Source organism: Maudiozyma barnettii, assembly GCF_903064755.1.
Source record: "Maudiozyma barnettii strain CLIB 1767 genome assembly, contig: KABA2_04, whole genome shotgun sequence".
In the NCBI taxonomy this organism is placed as follows: domain Eukaryota; kingdom Fungi; phylum Ascomycota; class Saccharomycetes; order Saccharomycetales; family Saccharomycetaceae; genus Maudiozyma; species Maudiozyma barnettii.
In genome coordinates, this window is record NW_024545241.1 from 1,223,793 (window position 1) to 1,238,284 (window position 14,492).

Consider the following 14,492-nt stretch of genomic DNA (forward strand, 5'->3'; position numbering starts at 1 on the left):
AATGTACATACAATAATATATATATATATAGTTAAGATCTTTAAGCCGAATCTATAGCCCTTCAAAAGGGGGCGCTAGGGCTCTCAACGCTAAATTCAAGACCTAACGTATTCTTGTTTGAGCCAGAAAATTTTTCCTGTCTCGGTCAAACGAGAAAATAGTGTTTCGTGGCACTATATAAAGAGAAGAGCAATCGTCTAAGTTATATAATAATACCTTGTCCTTTGTTGTTTGAAGGTTTGTTTTTAGATATTAGTTTTAAAGGAAGTACTAATCAATAATGCCAAATCATGTTTCAAAAGGTGCTGTAATTTTCATTGTGTAGTATCATCTGAATCAGAAGGGGAGGGTACATGTACTCTTCCTGGTGCGTATTTGGCAGAGAATAATTAAAAACACCGTTTGAGCCAACCTTTATGAATTTCTACAAAAGGTGGGTATAGAAGAGTGATTACATATATAAATTCAATCTGACTTATTTAGATTTTCTTACTTATTGTTAACCGTTGATATTAAACTTTCCATATGCTTCTGGATTCCATTCAGTTCTTGATAAATTGATTAAAAGTTGATTCATGTCTTTCAAGTAATAACGCAGGTTTTAAAAGTCAGTAGAAATGTTGGTTATAAGTATTTCCCATTAATAGTCTTTATAACGATATTTCGTTGTTACTAAATAAAAAATCGCCTCAGATGGATTAAGGTTCTTGCAAAAAAAAAAACTGGAAGCATTGATTGAAATTTATACATAAGTAGCCAACATAAGCTTAGAAACAATCAAGTACAATACTTCAGAAAAATTACAACAATGTATCTAATGGCAGTCTCATGTTATTTGACAAGGTGAATTTTTTGTTCCTTCCAAATAATGAAACAGGATCTATAGGTGTAATATCTAAGTCCATCATACAAAATGGCGGTAAAATAATTTCATCTTATAAAGAAATTGACCAAAATACTGTGGTATTAATAAATGACACATATATAGATACTCAAGAGAATAAACTTATACGCCAGGAACTATTTAGAAGAGAGTTTACTCTTGAATATGATAAGTTGATCCAAATAATAGAAGCAAAGGGTCTGAAATGTATACCCACAAGTACTATACCCAAATGTATTGAGGAAGATAAATTAGACCTAAGCCAATATTCAAAAATGTCTCAATTATGTGGAATCATTCATATCTCGGATGAATCGAGACCCTTATCCAGTAATAAATCCTCTGAGGAAAGTACAGATGTGTCCTTTGATTCAACAGATTCAAATAGCCGACCATACGCTCAACTTATAAATGTATCGCCAGCGCAAGAGGAAAAGATTGGTAAATCCAAAATTATGAGAACTCAAAATGACAACAGACTCCTGATTAATGCTATGGGGAAACTGTTCACGAAATACAGTTCTGAAGGTGATGTATTCCGTGCACGTAGTTATAAATTGGCGAAAGCATCAATTGAGAATACTCCCTTTCGAATCAAATCTGGAGATGATGCACGGAGGAACCTTAAACATATAGGACCTAGTATTGCCAGGAAAATACAGCTTATTTTGGATCAAGGGTATTTGGCAGGTTTAAACGAAACTTTGGAGTTATCAAGTCACTTGAATTACTTTATGCATTGTTACGGCGTAGGAGCAAATCTTGCAAAACGTTGGGATATCTTAAATCTTAAAACGTTTGATGATGTTGTAAAAAATTCACCTCATGATATTCTTAAGCAGTGGCCTATTCTTCTAGGATGGGCTTATTATGAGGATTGGGGGAAGATGATACCCCGAAAAGAATGTGAGGAACATCTTAAAATTGTTCGATCAGCATTAAGGCAGATATCCTCAAAATGTGAAGTTGAGATATTAGGCAGTTATATAAGAGGAAAAGAAAATTGTGGTGATATTGATCTATTATTTTACAGTAAAGATTGTAACGATACAGGGGAACTAGGGCCAGTTATGGCAGGTGTCGTTTTAGAATTAGTCAGACAAAGGTATGTTCAATGTACTTTACAGATGGACTCAAATATAGAGGAGTATATGGGACCCATGATTCAAGAATTATTCGAAACATGTAAAATGCAAGTATCAAAAGCCACAACTCACCATTGGAGAGAAGATAAAATTCTAAAGAAGTATTTTCTGGGGGTGAAATTGGATCAAAATAAATACCGCCAGTATTATTCAGATAAATTAAATGAAGAGTGCAAAAAACTGGAAAAGATAGACAGCTATCTGTCAAAAAGCTCAAATAATTCCCCAGATATGCCTGTCTGTCGGCGACTTGATTTCTTTTGTTGTAAGTGGTCTGAATTGGGTGCTGCGAGACTTCATTACACGGGTTCTGGTGAATTTAATAGATGGTTACGGTTACGAGCTATATCGCAAGGTCTCAGTCTTACGCAACATGGTCTTTTCAAAGAAAATAAACTTATTGAAAGTTACGATGAAAAGAATATCTTTAAATGTCTTGGATTGAACTACATTGAACCTCATAATAGAACAGAAGGACAATGGGATCGTTATATATTCAACACAGGGTCTAATATATAGTATAGTTGGCTAAACTAAAGTAAAATAATTCCTACTACAGGAGCTTGTTTATTTTTTAAAGAAGGAAACGTTAATAGTTTCCTCTTTTATTCATTTTAACTTATGAATCATTATTTAAGCGTTATTTTTTATTTAGTTTATACAAAAAAGAAATTGAAGTAAATTTATTTTAAGAAAATACTTATTTCTTTTCAGATAGGAAAGCAACACCTGGTAATTCCTTACCTTCTAACAATTCTAGAGAAGCACCACCACCGGTAGAGACATGAGAGATCTTGTCAGTGACACCGTACTTCTTGGCAACAGTGGCAGTGTCACCACCACCAATGATGACGGTAGCACCAGATTGACAGGATTGGACGACTTCGTCTAATAGAGCCTTGGTACCGTTAGCGAACTTTTCGAATTCGAAAACACCTGGTGGACCGTTCCAGACGATGGTCTTAGCTTTAGCGACAGTGGCAGCGAACAACTTTCTGGACTCTGGACCATTGTCTAGACCTTGCCATCCGGCTGGAATACCTTCCTTGTCGGAGACGATCTTGGTGTTAGCATCAGCGGAGAAAGCATCAGCAATGACGAAATCGACTGGTAGGACAACTTCGACACCCTTGGCCTTGGCCTTTTCCATTAGCTTTGGAACAATTTCGGCACCAGCTTCATCGAAGATGGAGTCACCGATTTCGGCATTTTCAATGACCTTCTTGAAAGTGAAAGCCATACCACCACCGATGATGATGGAGTTGACCTTGTCTAGCAAGTTGTCGATCAATTGGATCTTGTCAGCGACCTTAGCACCACCTAGGATGGCTAAGAATGGTCTTTCTGGGTTTTCTAGAGCCTTACCGAAGTATTCTAGTTCCTTAGTCATTAGGAAACCAGCAGCTCTTTGTGGTAGATCGAAACCAACCATGGAAGAGTGAGCTCTGTGAGCGGTACCGAAAGCATCGTTGATGTAGACGTCAGCTAGAGAGGATAGTTCCTTTCTGAACTTAGAGACAGCTTCTGGAGAAGCCTTTTCCTTCTTACCGTCAACCTTTCTGGAACCTTCTTCTTCAATGTGGTATCTCAAGTTTTCCAAAAGGATAACGGAACCTGGAGCAGAAGCCTTAACAGCAGCATCGACATCAGCACCGACACAGTCGTTCAAGAAAGTGACTGGCTTACCTAGCAAAGTTTGTAGTTCTTCAGCAACTGGAGCTAGAGAGTATTTGTCGTTTCTTTCACCATTTGGTCTACCTAGATGAGAAGCTAGGACAACGTATCTTGGGTTGTGTTCCAAGACGTATTGAATGGTTGGCAAAGCAGCAACGATTCTTTGGTTGGAAGTGATCTTCTTACCGTCTAATGGGACGTTGAAGTCGACTCTGATGAAGACACGTTTGTCGTTCAATTCTAGATCCTTAACAGTTAGCTTGGAAGATAGAGACATTGTTAAATATAAATATTCTTGGTTATTTCAAGGTAAGAACAAGAAGAAAAGATAAAATAAGAAAGAATTGTAAAAAATATCTATTAGAAGGATCAATTGTTTCAAAAAAGTATAAAATTTAGAAGTTCTTTAAAAGTGAAAGTTTCAAAAGAAAAACAGAGAGAGAGACACTTTGAACAATTGACTTTTATTTATATACTTTTAGGAAAGCCAGCAAAGCAACAATAGAAAGAGAGAGAACAAGGCCTGAAAGAAAAGTATTGTTTTGTTCTAATGCGTAGTCTAACTGAAAACAAAACTCAGTTTTTCAATGAGGTCAGAGAAATTCAAAGAAAGTAAATTAAATTAAATGAAATGAAATGAAATTGTCTCACATGAGCAATTGCAGTTATTTAATTAAGAAAAAATGTTTTCTCACAGACACGCTGAACTCTTAACGATTCTGCAACCTTCCATTCTCTTCTTGTTTAGAAATGAAGAAATAATTATTATTTTTATTATCACTTAATAATGTTATTTAAATTTGCCGTCATCGCAAAAAATAAAAAAATTGTTTGTTTCTCTCTCTACTCTTGGGGGGGATCATTCTGTTTATCCAATTTTCTATTATTTTAGCCATATGGGGTCCTCTGTCTGTTTATCTGAGTATCTCTAACTTTCATTATTTCTCGAGGGCGTTTTTCTTGAAATTGTTTATATTTCACAATTTTGTATGAGAGGCATTGGAGGATCATCACTCATTTTCAATTCTCTATCTGTGTTTAAGGGAGATTGTGGGTGGGATTCCTGTCTCCTGGAATATGGGACGGAGGGCCACTAAGTTTGTGTGGCAAGAAAGAGAGAACGAGCTATATGAAGGACGTACTTGTATGTGGCTGCGGTGTTTGTTGTAGGATGTAATTAATGGCCCAGGAAATGAGGACACTTGTAGTAAACGGTTGCAGGCCTTAAATAATTTAAGCTTAGAGGAATCCCGATCTACTGCCAGAGGCTATCTATATGTCTCCATGTGTATAAATTTGAATTTAGTGGATGCCCACTCAAACAGGCGTGGGATAGAGGCAAAGAGCGAAAAACAATTTTTCAAAAGATCACGTGGCTTCGAATTTTCTCGGAGGACGCTACCCGGCTGTAACCGGGTAGCGTCTGTTTGAAGAATTGTTCCCGTCTTTGGCGATGAAAATTGAATTCGCTGGAAAGTCATCGTGGCAGATATTATTACATTACGTATATTATTACTATTAGTATTGCAATACAGTGGAGTAGCGGCAAGAATGGCGGGGGGAGGTTAAATTGGGGAAATGAAAAGCTAGATAAACGTGTAAATGGTGTTGACGGGGTTTCATAGCCTTAGTGACTAAACGTTTAATGATTATACTAAATAACAAAAGAATAGTCATTATAACTTATAGTATTAATTAGTGATTTAATTTCTTGGAAATCTTAGTATTGAATTTATATAGTTAAAGGAGTCTAGTCTAGGCAAAAATTATCAATCGTTTATTTTCATTAGACTCTTCCGGTTTTCGATATCTGACATATTGTTGTTGTTGCGTTTTACGAATTCATTTAAAAATAAACCCTTAATTCAATTAATATTAAAATATTGAATTTTTATTTATTTATTTTTTTCATATTATTGAAGATTAAAGAATTCACAAACCTTATAATGGAAAGATGAGAAATTTTAGTTTCAAAAATTCATGTATATATGATAAATTCGTTCCATATTCAATAATATGTTTAATTTTATCATATCATGTATTGGCCCTTAATGATAATAAAGATATATCTTTAAATAATGCTGGTTTACTTATACCGAAACAGAATTCTGATATTTTGGCAGCAGCTTTGAATCTAGATAGAAATAACAATTATAATAGTTATAATAATAATAATAGAGGTGACAATGATAAATGTCCGCCATGTTTTAATTGTATGTTACCCATCTTTGAATGTAAACAATATTCTCAATGTAATGAATTTAGTGGTAGGTGTGATTGTATCGATGGATTCGGTGGAGATGATTGTTCCATCCCATTATGTGGTTCGTTAGCTGATGATAATAATAATAGACCTCAACGATCCTCAAATGATAGTTCATGTCTTTGTGATGATGGTTGGAGTGGGATCAATTGTAACATTTGTCAAGAAGACTCTGTTTGTGATGTATTCATGCCAGATAACAGTGTTAAAGGTACATGTTACAAGAAAGGGATGATTGTTAATCGATTACATCAAGGTTGTGATGTAACGAATCAAAAGATTTTACAAATTCTTGATGGGAAAATACCACAAGCTACATTTTCATGTGATAAAGAAAAAGATTTATGTAATTTCCAATTTTGGATTGATCAAATTGAAAGTTTTTATTGTGAATTAGACACATGTCAATTCAATTATGATATCTCCAAAAATACTTCTCATTACAATTGTGATAACGTTCAATGTAAATGCCTACCAGGAACTATGTTATGTGGTGCTAATGGATCCATCGATATTGGAGAATTCCTATCAGAGACAATTAAGGGACCTGGTGATTTTACATGTGATTTAGAGACAAGAAAATGTGTATTTTCGGAACCTTCGATGAATGATTTGATATCGACAATCTTTGGTGACCCTTATATTACCTTAAAATGTGAATCTGGTGAATGTCTACATTATAGTGAAATTCCAGGCTATAAATCACCTGCAGATCAAGGTAATATGACCCTTAGAGGTAAGATTATATTGGCCCTAACTTCTATTGCAGTATTAGCTGTTGCCACAATGACCGTCTTTTATATCTCAAACTCTCCCCTTTTTAAACATCCGATTTTCTTAGGTGATGATAGTGATTTAACAAGAGATATAGATGATAACAACAACTTCTTGAAAAGTGATCTGTTAACAACATTCAGCTTTGAAAATATTAAGTATACAGTTCCACCAATTGGTTCTAAATCACAATCAATGACTACCGTTCTTAAAAATATTACAGGTTGTGTGAAACCGGGACAAATGTTAGCCATCATGGGTGGTTCAGGAGCAGGCAAGACCACTTTGTTAGATATTTTGGCAATGAAACGTAAATCAGGCGTAGTAGATGGTACAATTAAAATCAATGGTATTGAAGTCCCCAAGAAACAATTTTCAAAATTGATTGGGTTTGTTGATCAAGAAAATTATTTGTTACCAACATTAACAGTATATGAGACTATCCTAAACAGTGCATTATTACGTTTACCAAGATCGATGTCCTTAAGAGCCAAACAGGCAAGAGTGATACAAGTTTTAGAACAATTAAGAATCTTTGATATTAAAGACCGTATAATTGGGGATGAATTTCAAAGAGGGATATCAGGTGGTGAAAAGAGACGTGTCTCTATTGCTTGTGAGCTTGTGACCTCTCCGTTGATACTTTTCTTGGACGAACCTACGTCTGGATTAGATGCGAACAATGCGAACAATGTGGTTGAATGTTTATGGAAATTGGCTAAGGATTATAACAGAACATTGGTATTATCAATCCATCAACCAAGATCTAACATTTTTAACCTGTTTGATAAATTGGTATTATTAAGTAATGGTAATATGATATATTCAGGTGATGTCATTGGAATCAATGACTATTTATTAAATAATGGCTTTAAATGTCCATTAAATTATAACGTTGCAGATTATTTAATCGATATTACATTCGGATCCAATAGACAACTTGGAAATGTAGACGCAACAGCTGATTTGGAACGTGGAATTATAGATATTGATGAACAAGACCAAGAGAGGAGGACAGATAATGGTATACATATTATCCATAATGATACTACTACGACGTTGGGTTCTCATTCCTTGAATAGGAGTACTACCCAAAACGAATGGGAACATTTTGCTGAACATCGAGATGAAATAAGAGGTTTATTGCAAGATGGTAGTGATAGACAAGCAACTGGCGGAACAATTGTTGAATTATCCAACACTGAGTTCTTAACAGAAAAATATAAAGAAAGTCCTAATTATGCATCATTATTACAAGATATTTCAGATATCAATAATTTTGATAATGCTGAAAGTGTATCGTTATTACAACAAATTGAAATTCCAAGAAAACATAAACCTGCGACTTTTTCTCAACAATTATCTATTCTTTGTTCGAGATCGTTCAAGAATATTTATAGAAATCCTAAATTATTATTAGCGAATTATTTATTGACGATTTTGTTAAGTTTATTTTTGGGGACATTATATTATGATGTTAGTATTGATATTAGTGGATTTCAAAATCGTATGGGGTTATTTTTTTTCATTTTAACATATTTTGGATTTGTTACATTTACTGGATTAAGTTCATTTGCACAAGAAAGATTAATTTTTCTAAAGGAAAGATCGAATAATTATTATTCTCCATTAGCATATTATATTAGCAAAATTTTAAGTGATGTATTACCATTACGAGTGATTCCACCAATTTTAATGACAATAATAGTTTATCCTTTAATTGGATTAAATAATGGTGATAATGCATTATTGAAATGTATTTTAATATTAGTATTATTTAATGTTGGTATTGCATTAGAGATTTTATCCTTAGGTATAATGTTTGAAAGTCTTAATAATTCGATTATTGCGAGTGTATTAGTATTATTAGCGTCGATTTTATTCAGTGGACTTTTCATTAATACTCAAGAATTGACCAATATTGTGTTTAAGGATTTGAAGAATGTTTCGATATTTTATTATGCGTACGAATCCTTATTAATTAATGAAGTTAAGACGTTGATGTTAAAAGAACGTAAATTTGGATTAAATATTGAAGTACCTGGTGCCACTATATTGAGTACATTTGGATTCCAAGTGCAAAATCTAATATTTGATTTAAAAGTATTAGGATTATTCAATATAATTTTTTTAATTATTGGATATTTAGCATTAAGATGGATAGTCATTGAACAGAGATAGTTTGGTAGTTGATGATGGATGGATGGAAGGGTAAATTAGTCAACGCGCGATGCCCTAATTCCTCTACCCTAAAAAAAAATTGATAAAAAAATTGATAAAAAAATTGAAAAATTGAAAAATTGAAAAATTTCCATGTAGTATATATATATATATATATAAATCAAATCAAATCAAATCAAATCAAATCAAATCAAATCATTAATATTAAAATAAGTAAGATATAAAATAGCAAGGGCAACAAGGGCAACAAGGGCAACAAGAGCAATGAGTGGAATGGATGAAAGTATAAAATTATCAGATCATGCGAGTAGATTACATAATCAAATGATATCTGGTGATGATACTACGAAGTTATATACTCAGCAAGATATTCAACAATACATTGGTATTAAATCCACCTTAGGTGAAGTAATGTTAATAGTTCAAGAATTAGTTGATAGGAATTTATTGAAATTAGTTAAGCAAAACAATGAATTAAAATTCCAAGCGGTTGACATATCGGAGGCTGCGAAGAAATCGTCGATGTCATCTGAGGAAGCGTTAGTTTATTCGTATATTGAAGCGTCGGGCCGTGAAGGGATATGGTCGAAGACCATTAAAGCACGTACAAATCTGCATCAACATGTAGTGTCTAAATGTTTAAAATCGTTAGAGAGTCAAAGATATGTGAAGAGTGTTAAGAGTGTAAAATTCCCCACGAGGAAGATATATATGTTATACAATTTGCAACCCTCGATTGAAGTTACCGGTGGTCCATGGTTTACGGAGGGGGAATTGGATGTAGAATTTATCAATAGTCTATTGACCATTGTATGGAGATATATTGCAGAGAATACGTTTCCTGATGGATTTAATACCAGTAATAATCAAAATTTACAAAAGCATTATGCACCAAACGTATTAAATGGTTCGACAACGGAGCAAATTCTTGAATTTATTTCGATGGCGCAAGTAGCCAATGTTGAATTAACCACGAAGGATATTCGTAGCTTGTGTGAAGTGCTAGTATATGATGATAAGTTGGAACGTATAGAGCATGATTATTACAAAGTGACATTGCAAAGTCTATTACAACTAGGGAAGATCGGACCCAGTGGAGTAGAAGAAGACGAAGAAGAAGATCGTGAAAACGAAGAAGATCGTGATGCTCATGCTAATACTAATAGTAGTAGTAGTAATAATGTATCATCGATCTATGACGATGATTCACAAGATTTCTGTGTATATGATTATTACAGAGGTATAGCGCCATCGACTAATGATAAAGAAGCGGTATATTTTGATGAGTGGACGTTGTAGTAGTGCGCTATAACATCTAAATATCTAAATATCTATATACGTTTATACGTTTATACGTTTATATTTATATATGTGCATATTGCATAATACAGCCGCGCACCCCGCAAATATTACAGGTATTTACAGGACACAGCGAACCCGTTTACCCCAACAATTGCGAAAGTAACCAAAAATATTTGTGGGAGGAGAAATAAGCTGCGAACGCAGAACTGTTTCCCCGCAAAATGCAGCAACAAAGAAACAAAGTGTAGTGTTGCAGTTTTTACCCCAATATTGCATTGCAGTACATTGCAGTATTATTGTTTGTTTGTTTGTTTGTTTGTTTGTTTGTTTTACTCCAATTTTTGTAGTTGGGGAGAGGGGGAGAGGGAGAGTCACACTTTCGTTGTTGCTGTGGCTGTCGCTGCTGTGGCTGCTGATTGTTGGAGTAATTAAAGTTTTGTTATTGCTAGTGGTTCTTGAGCCAAGGCGGTTAATCTGGAGGAAATAGTAGATATTGGGTATTCGGTATTTTGTGGAGAAGCAACAAGAGATTACAGCATTTCTTGAACAGGAGGTTGGACCCTTATTGGAATTTGAATAATTCGGCAAATATTATATTATAAAAGGGTTGCATATTTCATTCTTATTTATTTATATTTTATTCCTATCACTTTACTACTTTATTATATTGTAATATATTGTAATAATACAACTAATATAATATAATATAATATAATATAATATTACAACACAACAACACAACAACAATATAATGTCCGACAAAGAATACTCAAGTGGAGGTGATGTGGAAAACTCTCTAAAACCACAAGAAACTATACCTCAACCACATAATATGTCTAACGATTCCATCGGTAAAATTTATACTTCAGGCGATAATGGCGAATATATGTATATCGGGAGACAAAAATTTTTGAAAGCTGATCTTTATGAAGCTTTCGGTGGTACTTTACAACCAGGTTTAGCCCCTCCTTCAACTCATAAATTTGCTAATCCAGCTCCTTTAGGTTTATCAGCTTTCGCTTTAACTACTTTTATCTTATCAATGTTTAATGCAAGAGCTCAAGGTATTACTACTCCAAATGTCGTAGTTGGCTGTGCCATCTTTTACGGTGGTCTAGTTCAACTAATTGCAGGTATTTGGGAAATCGCATTAGAAAATACTTTTGGTGGTACCGCTTTGAGTTCTTACGGTGGGTTTTGGTTAAGTTTTGGTGCAATTCATATCCCTTGGTTCGGTATTTTAGACGCTTATGAAGGTAAAGGAGATCAATTAGCTAACGCTTTAGGCTTTTATCTATTAGGTTGGACGATTTTCACCGCAGGTATCACTGTTTGTACCATGAAGTCTACCGTAATGTTCTTCTCTTTATTCTTCTTATTAACCATCACATTTTTATTACTTTCTATTGGAGAATTTACAGGTAAAGTCGGCGTTACAAGAGCCGCAGGTGTAATCGGTGTAATTGTGGCATTTATCGCTTGGTATAACGCTTACGCAGGTGTCTCAAATAGACAAAACTCGTATTTGATTATTAAGCCAATGCAATTACCTTCTTCTGAAAGAGTCCTTTTCTAATAAATTTATTATAATATTATTATTATTATTATTATAGTAATTTTTGTTTTTGCTTAATTCTTCTCCCATTTAATATATTCCTCCTTCTTCTTCTTTTCTTTTAATTGCCTTCTAATGACCTATTATTATGATAATGATAACATATTTTTTTCTCTTATTCAATTATTTATTTTAATTAATAATAATATAATAATAATATAACAATATAATAATAATATAACAATATAATATATTCTTAACTACCTAAATCTTCTAATAATTTTTCTAATGAAATTTGCGGATCAAATAAAAATTCGTCATAAATCGCTTGATCTTCTAAATTAAATAAGGAATTGGTTTCATCAATCGAATGATTATGATTATTATTATTATTACTATCATTTGAGATGAAATGATTACCAGTATTATGATTATTACTTGGTAATAATGATGATGATGCAGATGCTGTGGTGGTGGTGGTTATTGGTATATTTTGTTGTTGTTCTGGAATCATAGTAGAAGGTATTGGAATTGTTGAAGAATTCATATCCATCATCGAATGATTAATTAGACTATTATAATCATATCCATTGGTTAATGTAAATAATGCCTGTCTTGATAATTTAATCATTTGACTATCAAAATCTTCAAAGATTTCATTCAATACATTATAAATCCGTTCACTAGCTATGGAATTACTCTTTAATTTAACTAATACATCATACCCTAATTGATAATATTTCTCAACATCTTTATCCTTCTCACTATAATCATGATCATCTTTTTTGGTGGTTTGTAAAATATGACGATACACCGTTAAACAGGCAACACTATGGAATATAGTATGAATGGAAAACCAATATGATCCATTGATTATATCTTCATCGATCATTGTTGTTGCCAATTCGATAATCTCTTCAGAGACATCGATACATCGATGAGCCATGGAAACTTGAAACGTTAAATCTCTTCTGTTTGGTAATTGAGATAATATACTTAAATCAATACTAATGAAATGGAAAAATGGTTTATATAATATTAATTTCGTCAATAAGTAATCTAATTGTAATAATTTACTTGGTTTCAAATAATGATCACGTTCTCCACTAGTACTATAATTATAACCTAACGATAATGGAATTGGTAATTCAATATGCCATTGATTTAATTGTTCTTCGAATTGATAAATTACAGATGGCTCCACATCAAGGATTTGTAAATTTAATGGATAAAGTTGTTCATATATTTTTAACATAATAAGAATTAATTTCGTATGTTCATTATTCATTCCACATGAACTTATGATTCGCGATGGATTGGTTAAAGTCTCTGAAAAATCACTTAAACTTGATACGGCAGTGATCTTTTCATCATCAATATCCAAGGGAAACTCTTGATCAACATTATTCTCAGGGATACTACATGGTAAACCAAGGATACAATTCAAATATATATCCACTTTATAAATTGACCAAAATAATCTTTTCTTAGATTCATCTTCAATTAATGTGGGGCCTATCAAAGAAGATTTACGATGTAATCGTTCACGTAATGCTAATCTTTTAGCAATTCCAATATAATAATAACATGATTTCAAGTTCGCAGAACATTGAAGAAACATTGTTAACATAAATAATGCTTGGATAGAATATATATCAGAAATCTCTTTAAAATTTATCATATCCCTTGCTTTATTGAAAAACTTGATCCCTTCATCATTATAAAAGTCTCGATTTCTTGTATCATTTTCATTGAATTCATCCTTAGAGAAAAGAGCACCAACTGCTAATATAGCATATATTAAGGATTGTGCTTGTATTTCTTCATTATTTTTTGGATATCCATCATTTTCATATAAAGAATCCAATATATTAATCAGAGTTGGACGATGATAAAATCGAAATAATACCCCAGCATAGTTCCAACTATTTAAGATTAATTTCAATGCAATATCTCTTGGAGGTAATAAAATTTTATTAGATTTATTGAAAAAATTTAAATTTAATAACGATTTTTCCTCATTAATATTTTTTTTGATTAAATTCGTCATAAATATATTCCTGTCTTCTAAAGAATGATTATCTTTTTTAATCTTTTCTAGAACTTTCTTAGATATCAATAATTCAGCAATATTTTTATAATCAAAGTCAGAATGGTCATCATTATCAACATACTCGTTATTATTAGTGGTTCCCTTAAGAAGTAATATTTCATTCGATAATATTTCATTCTTTTTTTCTTTCTTTAAAGCTTTAATCTCATCATTACTTATTTCTGAAAATTTCTTATCACTATAAGCGCAATTAAAAGAATATCGTTTACAAAAATCACATGGATTTAAACCATTGCATTTCCGTTTCTTCTTTCTACAGATCAGACATGCACGAGATACACGAGTCTTCTTAGTAATTAACTTATGAGTCTTACTGTCTGCAGATAACACTAATAATCTTGGTCTAAAGTCTACCATTTTAGATCTATGATATGTGTGTGAGTAATATATATATAGATACAACTCAAAATAGTATTAGTTACTCTGTCTTCACCGTTCTTGTGACACGTTCTTTATAACTTTATGTTCTGAAAATCTATCCTTTAATAAGGTAAGTAATTGTTGATCTTTGGGTCTATTTATTTTCTTTTCGTAAACAAAATAACTTATGGTACCTAATAAAATCGCAAAACTAGTATCAATATATTTACCAAATAAGTATT

General features: G+C 32.7%; 6 protein-coding genes across 6 annotated transcripts; 4 read left to right on the forward strand and 2 right to left on the reverse strand.

The window, feature by feature from the left end:
* Positions 1-828: 828 nt before the first annotated feature.
* On the forward strand, positions 829-2,547 carry POL4 (DNA-directed DNA polymerase IV; the record flags this gene model as incomplete). The annotated part of the gene is made up of 1 exon (XM_041550594.1): positions 829-2,547. One exon carries the CDS (start codon positions 829-831, stop codon positions 2,545-2,547), a length of 1,719 nt encoding a protein of 572 aa, XP_041406528.1.
* A 181-nt stretch (positions 2,548-2,728) lies between these two features.
* Positions 2,729-3,979, reverse strand: PGK1 (phosphoglycerate kinase; the record flags this gene model as incomplete). Its single annotated transcript, XM_041550595.1, has 1 exon — positions 2,729-3,979. The coding sequence occupies one exon, from the start codon at positions 3,977-3,979 to the stop codon at positions 2,729-2,731; it is 1,251 nt and encodes a 416-aa protein (XP_041406529.1).
* A 1,677-nt stretch (positions 3,980-5,656) lies between these two features.
* On the forward strand, positions 5,657-8,920 carry ADP1 (putative ATP-dependent permease ADP1; the record flags this gene model as incomplete). Its single annotated transcript, XM_041550596.1, has 1 exon — positions 5,657-8,920. One exon carries the CDS (start codon positions 5,657-5,659, stop codon positions 8,918-8,920), a length of 3,264 nt encoding a protein of 1,087 aa, XP_041406530.1.
* Positions 8,921-9,184: 264 nt separating this feature from the next.
* Positions 9,185-10,219, forward strand: RPC34 (DNA-directed RNA polymerase III subunit C34; the record flags this gene model as incomplete). Its single annotated transcript, XM_041550597.1, has 1 exon — positions 9,185-10,219. The coding sequence occupies one exon, from the start codon at positions 9,185-9,187 to the stop codon at positions 10,217-10,219; it is 1,035 nt and encodes a 344-aa protein (XP_041406531.1).
* Positions 10,220-10,973: 754 nt separating this feature from the next.
* On the forward strand, positions 10,974-11,798 carry ADY2 (Ady2p; the record flags this gene model as incomplete). The annotated part of the gene is made up of 1 exon (XM_041550598.1): positions 10,974-11,798. One exon carries the CDS (start codon positions 10,974-10,976, stop codon positions 11,796-11,798), a length of 825 nt encoding a protein of 274 aa, XP_041406532.1.
* A 235-nt stretch (positions 11,799-12,033) lies between these two features.
* On the reverse strand, positions 12,034-14,247 carry KABA2_04S12056 (uncharacterized protein; the record flags this gene model as incomplete). Its single annotated transcript, XM_041550599.1, has 1 exon — positions 12,034-14,247. The coding sequence occupies one exon, from the start codon at positions 14,245-14,247 to the stop codon at positions 12,034-12,036; it is 2,214 nt and encodes a 737-aa protein (XP_041406533.1).
* Positions 14,248-14,492: the final 245 nt, after the last annotated feature.